The following is a 15,222-nucleotide window of genomic DNA, read 5'->3' on the forward strand; positions in this document are numbered from 1 at the left end:
AAAACAAAGTGATTTCATGAACTATTCTCTTTTTGTCTTTAGTCTTTTGTCTCTTAACACTTTCCTCAAAACATTTCCTTTTGGGGATCGCATTATCATCGTTTTACAAAGTTCAGCAATAGTCAGCAAGCGTATCGAGGTTTGGTTTCCATCATACCGCTTCTCAACACGGACCGAACATAACAGATATTGATGAAAACTGTCATCGAAAAATTCACTATGAAGGAAATGTTCTACAACTAAGTAGTGATACATATCAATCGATTTCTTTTTTCACCGAGACTCAAATTTTAAAAACATATTTTTATTTGCAATTTTTATGCAAAATTAAAAAACAAAATAACAATTACTTTTGACTATTTTATTATAAATGCAAAATAACAATTATTTTTGATTTTTATATTATATGTCTTAGATAACAGTTATTGAAGACTGTTATTTATAAAAGTCATCAATAAAACCAGTCACCGACTTTTATTTTTTAAATCATTCGTATAAAAGTCATTAACAGTTTTCGCAGTTAAGAAGGATTGCAGATAATTCAGGTAAAAATCAAAAATAAGTGTTATTTTGGATTTATATAATAAAAGTCAGAAATAACGGTTATTTAAGGAGTAATTAAATACAAGTCAGAAAGTAATTGTTAAAGAGTGATTTTTTAAATAAAAGTTGTAACTATGACTAATTGTTAAAAAACAAAAATAAATAAAAAGGGATCTTTTTTTTAAATAACTGTTAAGGTCCCTGCTACGACTTATTCAAATGACTTTTATAAGTATGATTTAAAAAATAAAGGTCAGTGATTGATTTTTATTCATGACTTTTATAAATAAAAGTCTTTGATAACTGTTATCTAAGACATTTATTTTAAAAATCAAAAATAACTATTATTGCATATTAATTAGATAAAAATCAAAAATAAGTGTTATTTTGGATTTATAAAACAAAAGTCAGAAATAACGGTTATTTAATGAGTAATTAAATACAAGTCAAAAAGTAATTGTTAAAGAGAGATTTTTTAAATAAAAGTTGTAACTATTACGGTCCCTGCTTCTTCATAGTGGCTATGTGCTGATGGAATCGTTCGCCATGTTCTTCGGTAGTGTTTTTTTTATATATATTTTTTTTCACTCCTTTCTGCTCATTCCATCGACATGAGATAGAATCCATCAAACGCGTTGGATTTTCATTAAATTGCCGTTTTTTGACACTTCAACAGTTTTTTTCTCTAAAACTGGACTGTGTAAGGGCACTTCAAATCAACATCGAACAAACTATAAGACGAGGTCGATCCCGTTTTTGAGATAAAATACGACCAAATTTTGTTGAACCGTGTAATCTTTTGGTCAAACTTGTTTTCGTATTTTTGTTTCAAAACCGAAACCGAAACTAAATTCGAAGAACGAAACAAAAACCGAAATCGCAACGTTATTTTGATTCGGTTTCATTCCTTGCTAAAAATACATAGATTCCTTATTAGACGCAAAATATATTAACCATCCTTCATAAAACTAGATACATTACTTTATATAACTACTCTTATTTCTACTTTCTTAATAGACACTATACAAACAAATTGTATTACATACTTATTTTTCCTATTCAATAAACCACCGCTTCATCGTCCACAAGTGGGGGTAGTAACCAATGTTCCCCAGCGGCATATCCGTCACCCTTAGCGCCATAATCACTCCTCTTTGTTTTGGACTCGAATTGAACGGATTTCGCATGAAAGTTTACTTGACCAAAAGCTAAAGCCAGCAAGCAAACGAATACGACAAGCAATTTCATTGTCTTTCCTTTGTGCTTTCCGTCGTTCTGTTCGCGTGTGTGCTTTTGCGATGCACGATGCCAGCTCTGTGCATAATTCATTCTAATGCCTGCGCTTTTTTATACTATCAGAAGAGCTTCAAAATTTTTGCTAATTTTTAAAAAATACTTCCTACCTTAATTTCAATCAATTTAATCAATAAAGAACTACTTATAGTTCCAGTTTAATTTAAATCAATTTCAATTACGCACAAAAACTATAAATATTCATAGTTACTATTTAATCAAGTTCTTACCGTGCTTATATTTACTATATGTGTATATTTACATAGAATATAGTATATGGGTGTTTATAAGTGGTTGTGAGAGCTCGCTAAAACTTAAATCTTTTAACACCGACTACTAACTTTAAAGCGATCGTATATTATCACGATTACCCAAACAGTCCTTCCGTTCTCGATTCTCTATTATTTTTCATTACACGGAACGTGATGGGTAGCTGTGCTTTGTGGCTAATGGCCAACACTTTCTCCTTGACGTTTAAACAGAAGTCAAATTCACTTCAACATCACTCATACACCAACGGTTTCAGGATGGATTGTAGAGTTTAGGCAGACATTTTTTTGGGACTTCTTGGAAATATTCTTCCAACCGCTAGAAACTGATAGTATTTTCCAGGACTGGCCGTTGTTGGAAAATTAAATTTTTAAATTATATCCTTTCGATAGTAAGTAGAAAGAGAAGCGGCCCAAACGACACCAAAGTTTGGTCTCGAGATCCACACAAATCATCAAATTGATAAGCGTCAAAAAGTCAAACATTTTACTTTTGAAGGTCAATTTAAAGGTCTAATTGGATGCAAAATTACCTGGATCAAAACCAACCTCAAAAGTAAAATTAATTTTTTTTAACCGTCTTTAAAAAAGGAGGGGGTTATCAATTCGTCGGAATATTTTTATATATATATGTATATTACCGCATAACTTTGGACCACGTGAACCGATAGTTCTTTTTTTTATCCCATACGAATTTGCTTTAGATCCGATAATTGAATCATGAAAAAATTAAATTAATTAAAGGTAATTTTTTTTGATTCTTGCGAATGGATTCCTTGTCAAAAGAACAGCAAAAATATCCGTATATTTAAAACTTTTAACCAATTCGAAACCTCCTGCAGTCATATAGTATTTCATCGAAGGCAGTTTGAAGCACTAGGCCCCAGTATCAGTTCATGCTTTAGTGCGGTTCATAGTAAGCTGTGAGAACTTTGTGTCCGTACGACATTTCTGCGCCAGTATCATGACTTTGATGTCCTTCGAAGTAGCGAAAATCTTGATTCAGGCACTAACCGCGGAGAGAACGCTACTGAAGTATGCTGCAAGTTATACTGGGGTCGTTCACGCACTCTACAGTTCTTTGAAGTGAACGCGTGACCTAGTTCGAAGTTCTAAATTAATTTAATAGTTTTTTTATCTAAAAATTTAGTTAAAATTTGTTATTTTCCACTATGCGAAAACTTAATTGCGAAAACTCGACCATATCTGTAGATGAGTATGGAGTATGAAGAGTTTATGAGAGTGTTAAAGAGACAAGAATGATTTTTCCTTACTAGTGAGTGGGGGTTTCCGGGAGCCATGCCCCTTTACCCTCTACCCACAACACCAAAATCATGAAGCAAATAACTAAACATTTCTCTATTGAACTAAAAATAATTATTTCCTTTAAGTGATTTGAACTAGAATCTCTGATCACTAAAATGAATTCAACTTCGCAACTCTACTGTAGGTAGTGATATTGCTGGCTTTTAAACTAACGACCTCAACAAGGTTTTCTCCTGCTTGCTGACAGAAGCGCAATAAGTTAGTGTAGCGGTGAATAAGGAAAGACAATGGATTCTTGACAATAAACAGAAAAGTTATTGTTTACTTAGATCAATGAACTAAAGTAAAGGCACTAAGTTACTAAGTTAAAAACTTAGAGGACATGGTTGAGCACCTTCCGTTAAAATATTACGATTCATTATATATTATTCTTAATTAAATAAAAAGTAGTTAATCTTTAATATCCAGTAAAAAGTTATTAAAAATGATTTTCTGTTATTAATAGAACGGTTCTTGTTAAATAGTGTTGTTTGCCAGTGTTTTGAGATACGAGGTTTTGCCAAAGTTTAGTCGAAATGCTAAAGCTATTTTGGATAGACTTTTTTTTTCTAATTACGAATCCGTAAGTATAAAGTTTCCATCAGCTCCAGATTTTGGGAAAAACGAGGTCAAAATGTCAAACAATCGCGTTTTTTTAATATTTGAAAAACTCTAGCAAACAAAATAAAGGGCGACAAATCTTCCAGTTGAGCTTAAAATAAGTCTAGAGCTCTCGACTTCTATCCCTGAGAATACCATTCCTGCACCTTTGCCAAAAGAAGGTAAAAGTATGTGGAGACGGGAAAACATACGTCAAAGCAGCCTTTAAGCAGCTTCGTGGCTCTGAGTTTTATAATGCAACGAAGACAAATGGATTCCAAGATGTCTTCAAGCAAAAGGTGGTGAACAAGTTCCTTATTTTTTGTTATTTTTTTTTACCTAATAAATATTTGGTGTGGCAAGCCATCTACCAGTGTTGCAACTAAGACATTGAGTTCTTTCGGCCATCATAACTAAAATTAACCTTGGTTAGATAAATTTAAATCCTTACTGGGCTACTAAATTTCTTCTTCTTTAATGCGAAAGTCCAGTCCTTCCCCACCTGGTCTTTCGCACGCAGTGGAGGCCTACACTTCGTCTGCTGCCACCGCTGCAAATAATTCCAGGACCAGATCTTCTGTTTCCATTCGCGTAACACAATCTAGCCAGCACAGCCGCAATTGCATTTTCTGCTCATCGTTCCATCGTCTGCAATAGACTATCTCGTCACCAGCGGGCAAGTATCCATACTTCCACTACTGGGGCACTTTCCGCTCGAAGATGTGACTTCTTCAATCTAGTCATCGTAGATGCTTCTGCGCTATATGATAGGACTAACAGGATTAGGATTTTATAGAATGTAATTTTTTTTCGGCCACAGATTGAGTCCCAGGAAATTCAAATATTTCCGAGCCAACACATTTGTCTGGGTTGCAAACCGCTCTAAAAATCCATGTGGTTTGGTTCAGTGTTTCGAACCATTTAGAAAAAACTTGTACCGAATCACGAGTATTTCTATGCCTGAGTGGAAGATCGACCTATCTTGGCAGCCAATTCGAAAACTTCCGAGATAAGTCGATCTTCCACTCAGATGATGTTTTTTGTATGCTGAAATTTTTGAATTGACACTCAAAATTTCGGCTAAGAGTTAGAATCCCAATTTTTTTTATAGGTTCTTCACTTCATAGGCCAACTCACGGAGTTGCCATCAAACAAAAAAGGACGCCTTAGGAACACACAAAAGTTCTCAATTAAATAATAAATAAATACAAATCAACCATTTTAACTTTACAAAATTGCAATTAATTTATTTTCAATAAAAAAAACTCTAACATCTAATAACTATTAACTTCTTTTCAACGACTCCAAAACAACTTAAGCAACTGGGGCAACGGGCAAGTGAGCGCCTTGTGGCTGGAAACCATTCTCGTCAGCAATATAGTTGAGAGTGAATTTTTCGCCAGTCTTCTCATCCACCCACGAGTAGCTGCCGCGCACAACAATAGCTTCGTGGTCTGAGCCAATGTCCTTCAACTGACCATCTGAAGCGTGTTTGGTTCCATCGCTGGTTTCGAAATCGAATTTGTAACCTTCGGGTTGCACATCGGAATCCTGACGGACGATAGAGGCTTCGGGGCGAGCGAAGGCAACAGCCAAAAGGCAGGCGAAGATGATGGCAGCTTTCATGATGACTAGTTTGTTTGGTGTTTAGCTATGTTGCTACGATGGAAGTTGTTGAAATAGTGGATACTTTTGCTCACTCCATGTGCTATTTTATATTATTTCCAATGCATCTATTTCTGCGGCCTCATTTTAATCTGGTTTTCGCGGCCAGAAATTAATTTCCAAAAAAAAAAAAAAACAAGTGTAGAATTATAGTGCTAGTATCGCGCGTAATGTTATTTCCAGTTAGATTAGGTAATTTTTGTATGATTGCATTATTTTTTTCTTTGTTTTACTATCTCTCTGTTCTTCATTTTTCTTTTCGTTGACAACGACAGCTTCATGGAATTTCATTTGCTACTTACCGTCGCACACGTCACAGAATTTGCATATTAAAGCATATTTAAATATTTTTGTACAGCTATTCAATTTTGGCGTTGTTGCTGTTTTTGGCTCTTAGTAGTTTACAATGTATGTTTAAAGGAACTTTTAAAAGATCAAAAAGGACTGGATTTCACTAGACTAGGCAAATCTGGCGACCGTCTTTCAACTCACCGTAGTCTTTCAAAAGGCAATTATCCTGAAATCTCTTTTCTGTCTTTCGAAATAGAAGGTGAAAGATCTGCTAACGAAAAGGTCTGAGCGTTATTCTGTTTGTCTTTTAATAATTAGTTTTCTAAAAATTAACTTAAATTAAAAAATACGTATATATTTTTCCTTTTAAAACAATTAAAACTTAAAATTAAAAGAACTTCAAATTAAACAAACAAAAAACCAATTAATAAAAAGAAAAATTAACAAAAAAATTGGTTCTAAAAATTAAATGATATTAAAAAATATGTTTCTTTTTAAAACAGTAAAATCTAAAAATTTAATTAAAACAAGAAAAAAATAATATTAAATGAATTCTAAAAATTAAAACAAAATTAAACAGAAAAAAAAATAAATAAAAAAAAAAAGTTTCTAAAAATTAAATTAAATTTAAATTTTGTATATATGTGTATTTGTCTTTATCAAACAATAAAATATATACAATTAAAAGAAAATTAAATTGGAAAACAAATATTAGTAAATTAAAAAAAAACCTCGGACCTCTCGACTGGCACTCCAGTGCTTTGCTCACTCGGCCGTTGTAACTGCCGACTGCCCTTCAGCTGTCTTACAAAAGGCTTTCAACTATCTTAGCCATGGTATCATATGTATAACGGAACTCTTACACCGACTTCTTTGGTAGCTTTCATACGGCTCGCAAGGAAGTTAAAAAATTCTACATTTGTGCGATACTCAGTCGTAGTAAATATGTAAACTAACGGCACAGTATATGAAACAATTTTATTTAAATATTTTTTCCAAAATTTTTTGACAAAAATATATCTCACACTATTTACAACAAGAAAACAATATACATTTACTTTAATAAATTTTCATGCAAATTTTGAACTACTTAATCAGATTTTTTAGAATTTTTATTAGTTCGCAGTTTTGGAGCCCATTAAATTTTAGCATAATAAAGTGCAAGTTTTAAGATTTTTTCACGTATTTTCTTCCATATAAAAACAATTTCCAAAACACTTTGTATGAAAGACATGCGAATCATCTTCAACAAAAACAAATGCCACAAATTAGTGGTTAGTCCTAGCTAGTTAAAGCTTGCAAACGCCAAAATTTAATTGAACTTTTTAAACAGCTGGCAACCCTCTTCAAAAACCTTAAAGATAATTAAATTTTTAGACAAAGTTATAAGCGATCCGTGTACATAATATTTGAGTGAAGAGATGTCGCATAGGAGAAAGGACTGGCGTGCCCTTTTAAACTCGGCCAAAATTGCTTAGGCGGTTATAGCGCCAATAAAGAAGAAGAAGAAAAAGGTCGCATGGTGCTGGTTTTTCGCTTCATTTCTAATTTCAAATCACCGTTCATCACTTAAAAAATGCTAACTTAATTAAGTTGAATTGGTCTTTTTTTAACAAGCAAACAGTTCTCAACCCCATTTCGGTGTATACCCCTCCTTCAATAATTCATTTACAGCCTTATTCTGTATCACGAAAGATAGGCAACACGAACGATTCGCCTGCAGAGGAATGCTTCAAAAATTTGTCCGGCGGCATTATTTTAGTCGGTTTAAACACAACCGAGACCATTGCAACGTAATGTATGAAAAGCAAGACGAAGACGACCGATAGAGTTTAAAATCGCAATCAGAGAGGTTGTCGTCTGCAGACGAATCGTTCGTTTTGCCTATCGTTCGTGATACAGAATAAGGCCCTTAAATTATCAAATTATTTATATTTAATTTTCTAAATAGGTGGCAAACCTCTTCAAACAACTAAAAAATATTCTGAATATTAAAACTAAAAGTGTTGCTTTCGTTTGGTATCCATATTTTATAATTGCATATAACATGTGTATATTTTTTTTTTAAATTCGACTTTTAAAACAGGTGGCAACCCTCTTCAAATTATTTTCAAACTAACCCCTTTTTAGACCTTTTTTGTTGGACACCCATTTTTTGTTACGCATTTCAATTACCTGATTGCTTTATTCGAGTTGAATTTTATTTCGAGTTCGTAACAAACTTGTAATAATTGGTTTAAATTCTTAAATAATTTGAGTTTATATCTTTAAAATGTGGCAACTCTGTTCGCAAAAGTAGAACCTTATTGCGCATTTACAGCTCAAGCCTTTTAATTGGACACCTCATCAATCTGATAGCATTGATTATTAAATAGTTTGAATGTAATTTCTTAACATGTCGCAACTATCTTCAAAAAAACGAAACTTGTTCAATTTCGCACCTCATTTTCGAACGAATTTCACACCTCAGATCGAACGAATAGTGTAGATCTGATGACCTGTTTGCAAAAAATCCCTTCGCGTATTATATATATAGATAGTTTTACATATTTTTTATTTTAGTATTGACCAAAAAAATTAAAATTGTTGCATATATTGTGAAAAATTCTCTGTGTGTTATTTGATACTACAGTGAGTGCCGACCTAAGCAAATTTCACACTAAAGAAGTAATTTAGAAATTAAGGCTGGAACTACAGAACTACAGAGTAAGGGCCGTGATTTCTGCTCATGGTTTTGCACACAATCAGTTAACGATATGGAAGTATCTTGCAATGGTAAAACAGGCTGAGTTAACTGGGCATACTTCGCGTGTACTGCAAATGGCAATGTCGCCTGATGGTAGTACGGCAATAAGTGCTGGTGCAGATGAAACTCTTAGCTTATGGCCTTGTTTTGCGCCAGATCCGAATACCAGTGTGGCCATTTTAGCCGTTTTCCGGCTAGATTTAGCTGGTTGCGATAGCAAACAGCCGGAGAAATCTCGGTTTAGCCGGAAGCCGATTTGTTAGCCGTTATGCAAAAAAGGCCGTTTTTAGCCGGTTTTGCTATTTACCTTGTTTTCCTAAAATTCAAATATATATGTTTCCATTTTTGACTAAGCAATCCAAAATCTGTTAGAAATGGCTACTAGCCTTATCGCGAAGGCAGGGTTATATAAAATTGGGCCGATTTCGCTTATTTTTATTTTAAACGAATATATTTTTCTAAAGTAGGCCGTAACGGGGATTTTCTTCATAAAATGTTTGTTAGGAATGACTTATATTTGAGTGTGAAGTTTTATTCGCAAACTTAGAAAATAAGAAATTGTTTCACTGTTTGCTTAAAAGCTTAAACAGACGGCAGCGTTAATCCGGACTAAATCGGACTTAATCCGGATCAACTGCAGTTAATTCCCGAGTTGATCCGGATTAACGCTGTTGTCGGTTTATGCTTTAACACGCATTTTCGTTTGGATATAGTGCCAAGAATAAATGTTACAGGTACTGTCTTCCCAGATAGCGCATATTCCATTCTGCCTTAATTACGAAACATCAATCATTGTTGCCCACGCTTAAAGTTTTAAGGAACACATATGGATTTACACATATGGATTTATTAAAACTAACTTTTTTTGCTGAGAACTTATTTTAAATTCCCAAAACCGAAGGCCAACTTGAATTAAAAAAAGAATCAACACTGAAATGCGTCAAAATGAAAGTAAAAGAGCACAAATTTCTATGCAAGGCTAAACTCTCTGGGAAGACAATAGGTTCGTTCGTCGAATATCCAGCGAAAATTATCACTCAAAATATCAGTTAGTAAGAGAAAGTGCTCCCAAATTCTCTCTCAAATAGAGAAACTTGACATAAATTTGCAGGAACTTGCAAGTTTCCCTGCCAGCTAGTGTCCACGGTTGCATTTCGAACATAAGAAATTTGTATAGAATTTTAAAATTCTTTCAGAGGAGCAAAACCCAGGACCTACATACATATATACATATTTCCTGTTAGTCCGACTTTCTTCAACATACTTTTCAATTTCTTTGCCGCACAAACTGTCGCGTTTCCTATATCGACTCTGGTTGAGATTGTATTCCTAGTACGTTTCAAACCATTGGAATTAACTAAATAAATTAAGTAAACAAGTATATATACTTAAATTTTTTCAGGCAATAGCCTCATGCGATTATCGATTACATTTTTTGTTGTTTGTGTGAAGTATTTTATTTTTATCAGTATTTTTCTTTTAATCAAAATATGTTGAAATAAAAGTGAAATTTAAAAAAAAAAATAGTAGTTTTACAAAGTTTTAAACTATAGGTTTTGTTAGAAAATGAACTCTTTTTTTAACTGAAAATGCTTAAAAAAATATATATAAACATAATATCATTTTGAATTTGGAATTTATTCAGAAAAAATGCAGTAAACTTCTTTCAAAACTAAAGTTAAAAAAAAAAACACAACAACATGCACTTGAGACCAGTTTATTTTTCGAGTTTCCCATTTCATCTTAGCAACTGAAATGTGCAAAATTAAGAAAGTGAATCTGAGCCATTGTTTCGCGTTTTGTTGTTAAACCGGCTAAGTATTAACTTTTGTATAAAAGAATCGGAGAGCAAACCGGTCGTTTTAAAATAAGTACTAAATTATTCTACCTAAGCTAGGCTTTTAAACACACATAAATACAACAATTATTAATAAAAACAACAACATATATATCAGCTTTAAAACCATAGATATGTATGTGCGAGTGTTGTATTGAGTAAGGCAAACAAGTAAATGAAAGTGTCTCTATTTCTTTAGTTCATGAATAATTCAAAACAAAAACTGACGAAATTGAGCTTAAAAGAATTGAAGAACTTTTTATTAGCTAAACCAATGTCAAAAACTTGATAGCAATTAAGCTGGTAATAAATGCTCAAGACGCAACAGCAAACATATTCTGAACAATAGAATTCTTAATATTCAAATATGTATGTATGTTAGGGCGGGTCAAATTTTTTTGACTATGCGGCATGTATAGCATAAGAGGATTCTAAATGTAATTCTAGGCAAATTTATCAAAGCAACCATGGGTCTTAAATCAATTTGGAGTTTGCGAAAATTGCGGTTTTCGATGAAACCGTGAAAATTTTCACTCTTGCGCCCTCTAGTGGAAGTTTTAACAAAAAAAAAACTATTAGCGCAGAAATAGATTCCTCATATCAAAAAACCACTTATAAAACTTTTTATACAAAATTTAGGCACTTATTTACGACACCTAAACGAAATGCTAAGAAACCTATTTTCGCAATTTGGCAAACTGCAAATTGATTTTATACCCATGGTTTGTTCGTAAAATTTGCTTAGAATTACATGTAGAATCCATTTGCGCTATACGCGCATAGTCGAAAAAATCTCCCATACAAATTGACCCGCCCTAATGCATGATATCAAAAAAAATAAAATAAAAATTATTAGCTAAAGTGGTTGTGAGAAGAACTCGTCTTCTAATTAGCAACATGCTTACTCAAGTTTGAACTAGAAAATGGCTAAAAAAATAGTAGTAGTTGAATTTTAATGTTCAAAATTTCGTTAGATTGACTACATACGAGTTTTAACCAGCTTGGTGCACACACGATTACACAAACGTGCATAAAAGTGCCTAATCATAAGCAAAAAAAAAGAAAACTCAATCGTAGGACTTGCATTAGATAAGTACTTTCATTTATTTAACCAACAGGCAAGGCAGTCCACTTTCGATATATACTCGTCGTCATATGAATAGCGCACCCTTTAAATCTATAGTATTTACACTTTTTCCTTTTAAAATTTTAAACAAATTAAAAGAAAAAAACTTCAACAAACGAGTGCGATATCCTAATTACCCGCAGTGCATGAGTTGTAAAGATTTTTAGAAAAATTTCGGGTATGCAGTTTTGTAGTTCATGCAATTTTACTGCATCAAAGTGCAGGTTTGAGGTGGCTACAACATACCATTAATTTTTGACATTTGTTTTTTGTTGACGGCGCTGCGTATTTTCTTGTTTTTAATATCATCAAATTTTAAATCACCCTGTACTGATAAAAAGTTTTTAACTTCAACAAATAAAATATTATCGTACATCTACTGGCTAAAGGGTTTATTTTGACCTGCCATAATTCAGAAACACTTCCTAGTTAACTTCTACAAAGCTCAGTTTGAGTTCGAAGCTAATTTGGCTGAAATCCACTCAGAAATGAATTGCAGAACCTGCCTGATAGTCTTATCAAACTCATTTCGATTGATATACATCTTTTAATAATTCGTTTAACTTTTTTAATAATTTGAATTTTTCAGCAGGAGGCAACGGTCTTCAAATACCTAAAAAATATTTCTAATGTTCAAACTAACGATTTCATAACACTCGTTTGACACCAATATTTTAATATTTCATATACCTTAACTAAATTCGACATTTTAAACAGGTGCCAACCATTTTGAAAATATTTGCAATCGCATAACCATAATTTAAGTTGAGTTGTTTTTTTTAAACAGTTGGCAACCCTGCTAAATATGTTTCAGAAATAAAGGCTTCTGAAACTTAGGATGGGTATCACCTTTAATAATTCATCCAACTTATTAAATAATTTGAATGTTACTTAATAATCACGTGGCAACCCTCCATTCCAAATCTTTAAACTAAAGTTTTCTTATCACTCCTTCGCTTAACACCCGAATGCTCATATTTCAAATAATATGCGTAAAAGTTAATTAAATCCGACTTTATAAACAGGTGGCAACCCTTTTCAAAAGTAGCTTCGTGCTAAGCCATTCTTAAATATCCTTTGTCTGACACTGCGGTACATATTTTAATTAACCGGTGAATTAAGTTGTATTTGATTTTTTAAACATGTGGCAACCCCGCTATATATAGTTCAAAAATAAAGATTTTTCAACCCCTTTCCGTTGATACCCATATTTTTATAATTAATTTAACTTTGTAAATAATTTGAATTTCATTTTTTAAACAAGTGGCAACCCTCTTCCAACACCTCAAAAATATTTTTAGTGTTCAAACCCAAGATTCCTTAACACTCATTCGCTTGACATCCATATTGTGATATTTCATATAACTTGTGCATAAGTTGACTAAATTCGACATTTCAAGCAGATGGCAACCTTATTAAAAATATTTTCAAACTACTACCTGCTGAAGACCCTTTTGTTTGGAGCACATATCGTGATACATATTTCTCTTACCCAATTCCCTTAATTCAAATTGAAGTTGATTTTTAAACAGGTGGCAACCATTCATAGGTACCCGATTTGTAATAATTGATATATTTTTTTGAATAATTTAAACATAATTTTTTAAAGAGTGGCAACTCTTTTCAAAAACGTGAAACCTTATTACACATCAGGATATGAGAGCATTGATTATTAAATAATTGGAGACGCAACAACATCGCAACTGAAATGGAAGAAGTCATGACTAATACTTTTATTTATTTTTTCATAAAATGATATAGAGAATTGTAATTTGATGAAATCCATCATATAAATCAAAAAGTGAATTTTGAACTTTTTGTTAGTTACGTCTTTTTGCATTTCAGGTGACGATATTTAGATTCTTAAAAAATTCTGCAAGAAATTCTTCACACAGCAGCATTATTTTTATTGCTTTACCGATTTTCTTCCGAAATTTTGTAAAGGAATCGAAGTGTGCACAGTTTATTTCATTTTAGGAAATTCGGTAAAAAATCGGATGAGGTTTTTACAAATTCCTTGAAAATTCTCTACAGTTCAGAATACTCTGAAAAAATGGTTTACAGGGTGGTGGGACATCTCCTTGTGACTGGTGTAAAGTAATTATGCATGAAATAAAAGTTTCCTTAGACAAAAATAACAATTTTTTTAATATTTTTCAACAGATTACTGCAATGTAGTCATTTAAAAAGAGGTAACTACTGAAATAGAGATGATTAGGGTATATTTAAATTTATGTCGTTTTCTTCTTTTATATGGAATGATCCAAATATTATTAACTGGTTCATTGCAGGTCGTTAGGATAGCGCACAGTTGACATCTTTTTTTCTTAATGTGTATAAGACTTTAAAGGCGGATTTACACGTAAAATATGCTATATTAAAAAAAATATATGAATTTTAAATAAACAAAAGGAAAACTGTAAATGCTATCGATTAAAAATGTTGCGCTATTCAAATGACGCGGAGTGTATTCGTATCAAAGAAATTCTACACCACCTCTTTGCTTTATGCATTCAACTGCAAACCAGAAATTCTACATAACTAAAAAGTTTAATTGCGCTTGCGCTTTTATTCCATTTCAACAGCACGTGTATGCACTTATGCGAATAGATATTTTTGGTAAATTTCGATTTATCAAAAGCCGCCAAATAAAGCTCGCAAATTTAGAACAAGAAATAGAAAAGTACCTAATTAAAAGTGTGCAAAAAAACTGGAAACTATGTAAGTATGTATTTGCTCATAATTAGGTGATGGCCCACAAATACACAAAATCACAATGCACATTTCTACGCTGAGGTGGACTATAAAAAGGAGTGCAACATTTGCATTGACATCCATTCAAGTTTCTAACGACAACGGAAAAATAACACAAACAACATGAAAGCCGCCGTCATCATCTTCGCTTGCCTTTTGGCTGTTGTTGTCGCTCGCCCCAATCCCGAGGCTGAAATCGTCCGTTTGGACTCTGATGTCGGACCTGAGAGCTACACCTACAGCTTGGAGACCAGCGATGGCACCAAGAAGGACGAAGCTGGTCAATTGAAGGATGTCGGTACCGATCATGAAGCCATCGTTGTTCAGGGCAGCTTCTCGTGGAAGGATGAGAAGACTGGCGAAGTATACACTGTCACCTATACCGCTGACGAGAACGGTTTCCGACCACAAGGCGCTCACTTGCCCGTTGCCCCAGTTGCTTAAGTTAATTTGAATTGTGTAAATTTTTGGTTAAATTGTTAAATTAAATAAAATGTTTTTAGTTCGTTAGCCACTGATAAAGCGAAGCGTGAAGTAAGTGCTTTTTTTTTCTGTTCCAAAGCAAGGAAGGATATTGGTAGAAGGAGAGTGGAGCACTTTTGAAAGAAGAAATTGATGTGTAATATCTTTGAGCATTTATGAAAATGCGAAATCGATACCTATAAACTTATTGAACTATAAAGATGTTCGGCAAGTTTAATGCCAATGAACAAATATACACAAAATTTAAGTATACAAATATCGATAACGAAAAAATTATCGACAACCATGAATATTCTATGAACAGTTAGGT

General features: G+C 32.9%; 2 protein-coding genes across 2 annotated transcripts; one reads left to right on the forward strand and one right to left on the reverse strand.

The window, feature by feature from the left end:
* Positions 1-5,262: 5,262 nt before the first annotated feature.
* LOC118747417 (larval cuticle protein 65Ab1-like) lies at positions 5,263-5,675 on the reverse strand. Its single transcript, XM_036481464.1, has one exon. The coding sequence runs from the start codon at positions 5,634-5,636 to the stop codon at positions 5,325-5,327; it is 312 nt and encodes a 103-aa protein (XP_036337357.1). The 5' UTR covers positions 5,637-5,675; the 3' UTR covers positions 5,263-5,324.
* Positions 5,676-14,531: 8,856 nt separating this feature from the next.
* On the forward strand, positions 14,532-14,873 carry LOC118747418 (larval cuticle protein 65Ab1-like). Its single transcript, XM_036481465.1, has one exon. The coding sequence runs from the start codon at positions 14,553-14,555 to the stop codon at positions 14,871-14,873; it is 321 nt and encodes a 106-aa protein (XP_036337358.1). The 5' UTR covers positions 14,532-14,552.
* Positions 14,874-15,222: the final 349 nt, after the last annotated feature.

This window comes from Rhagoletis pomonella, unplaced genomic scaffold (assembly GCF_013731165.1).
Source record: "Rhagoletis pomonella isolate Grant_MI unplaced genomic scaffold, Rhpom_1.0 Rhpom_scaffold_00012, whole genome shotgun sequence".
In the NCBI taxonomy this organism is placed as follows: Eukaryota; Metazoa; Arthropoda; class Insecta; order Diptera; family Tephritidae; genus Rhagoletis; species Rhagoletis pomonella.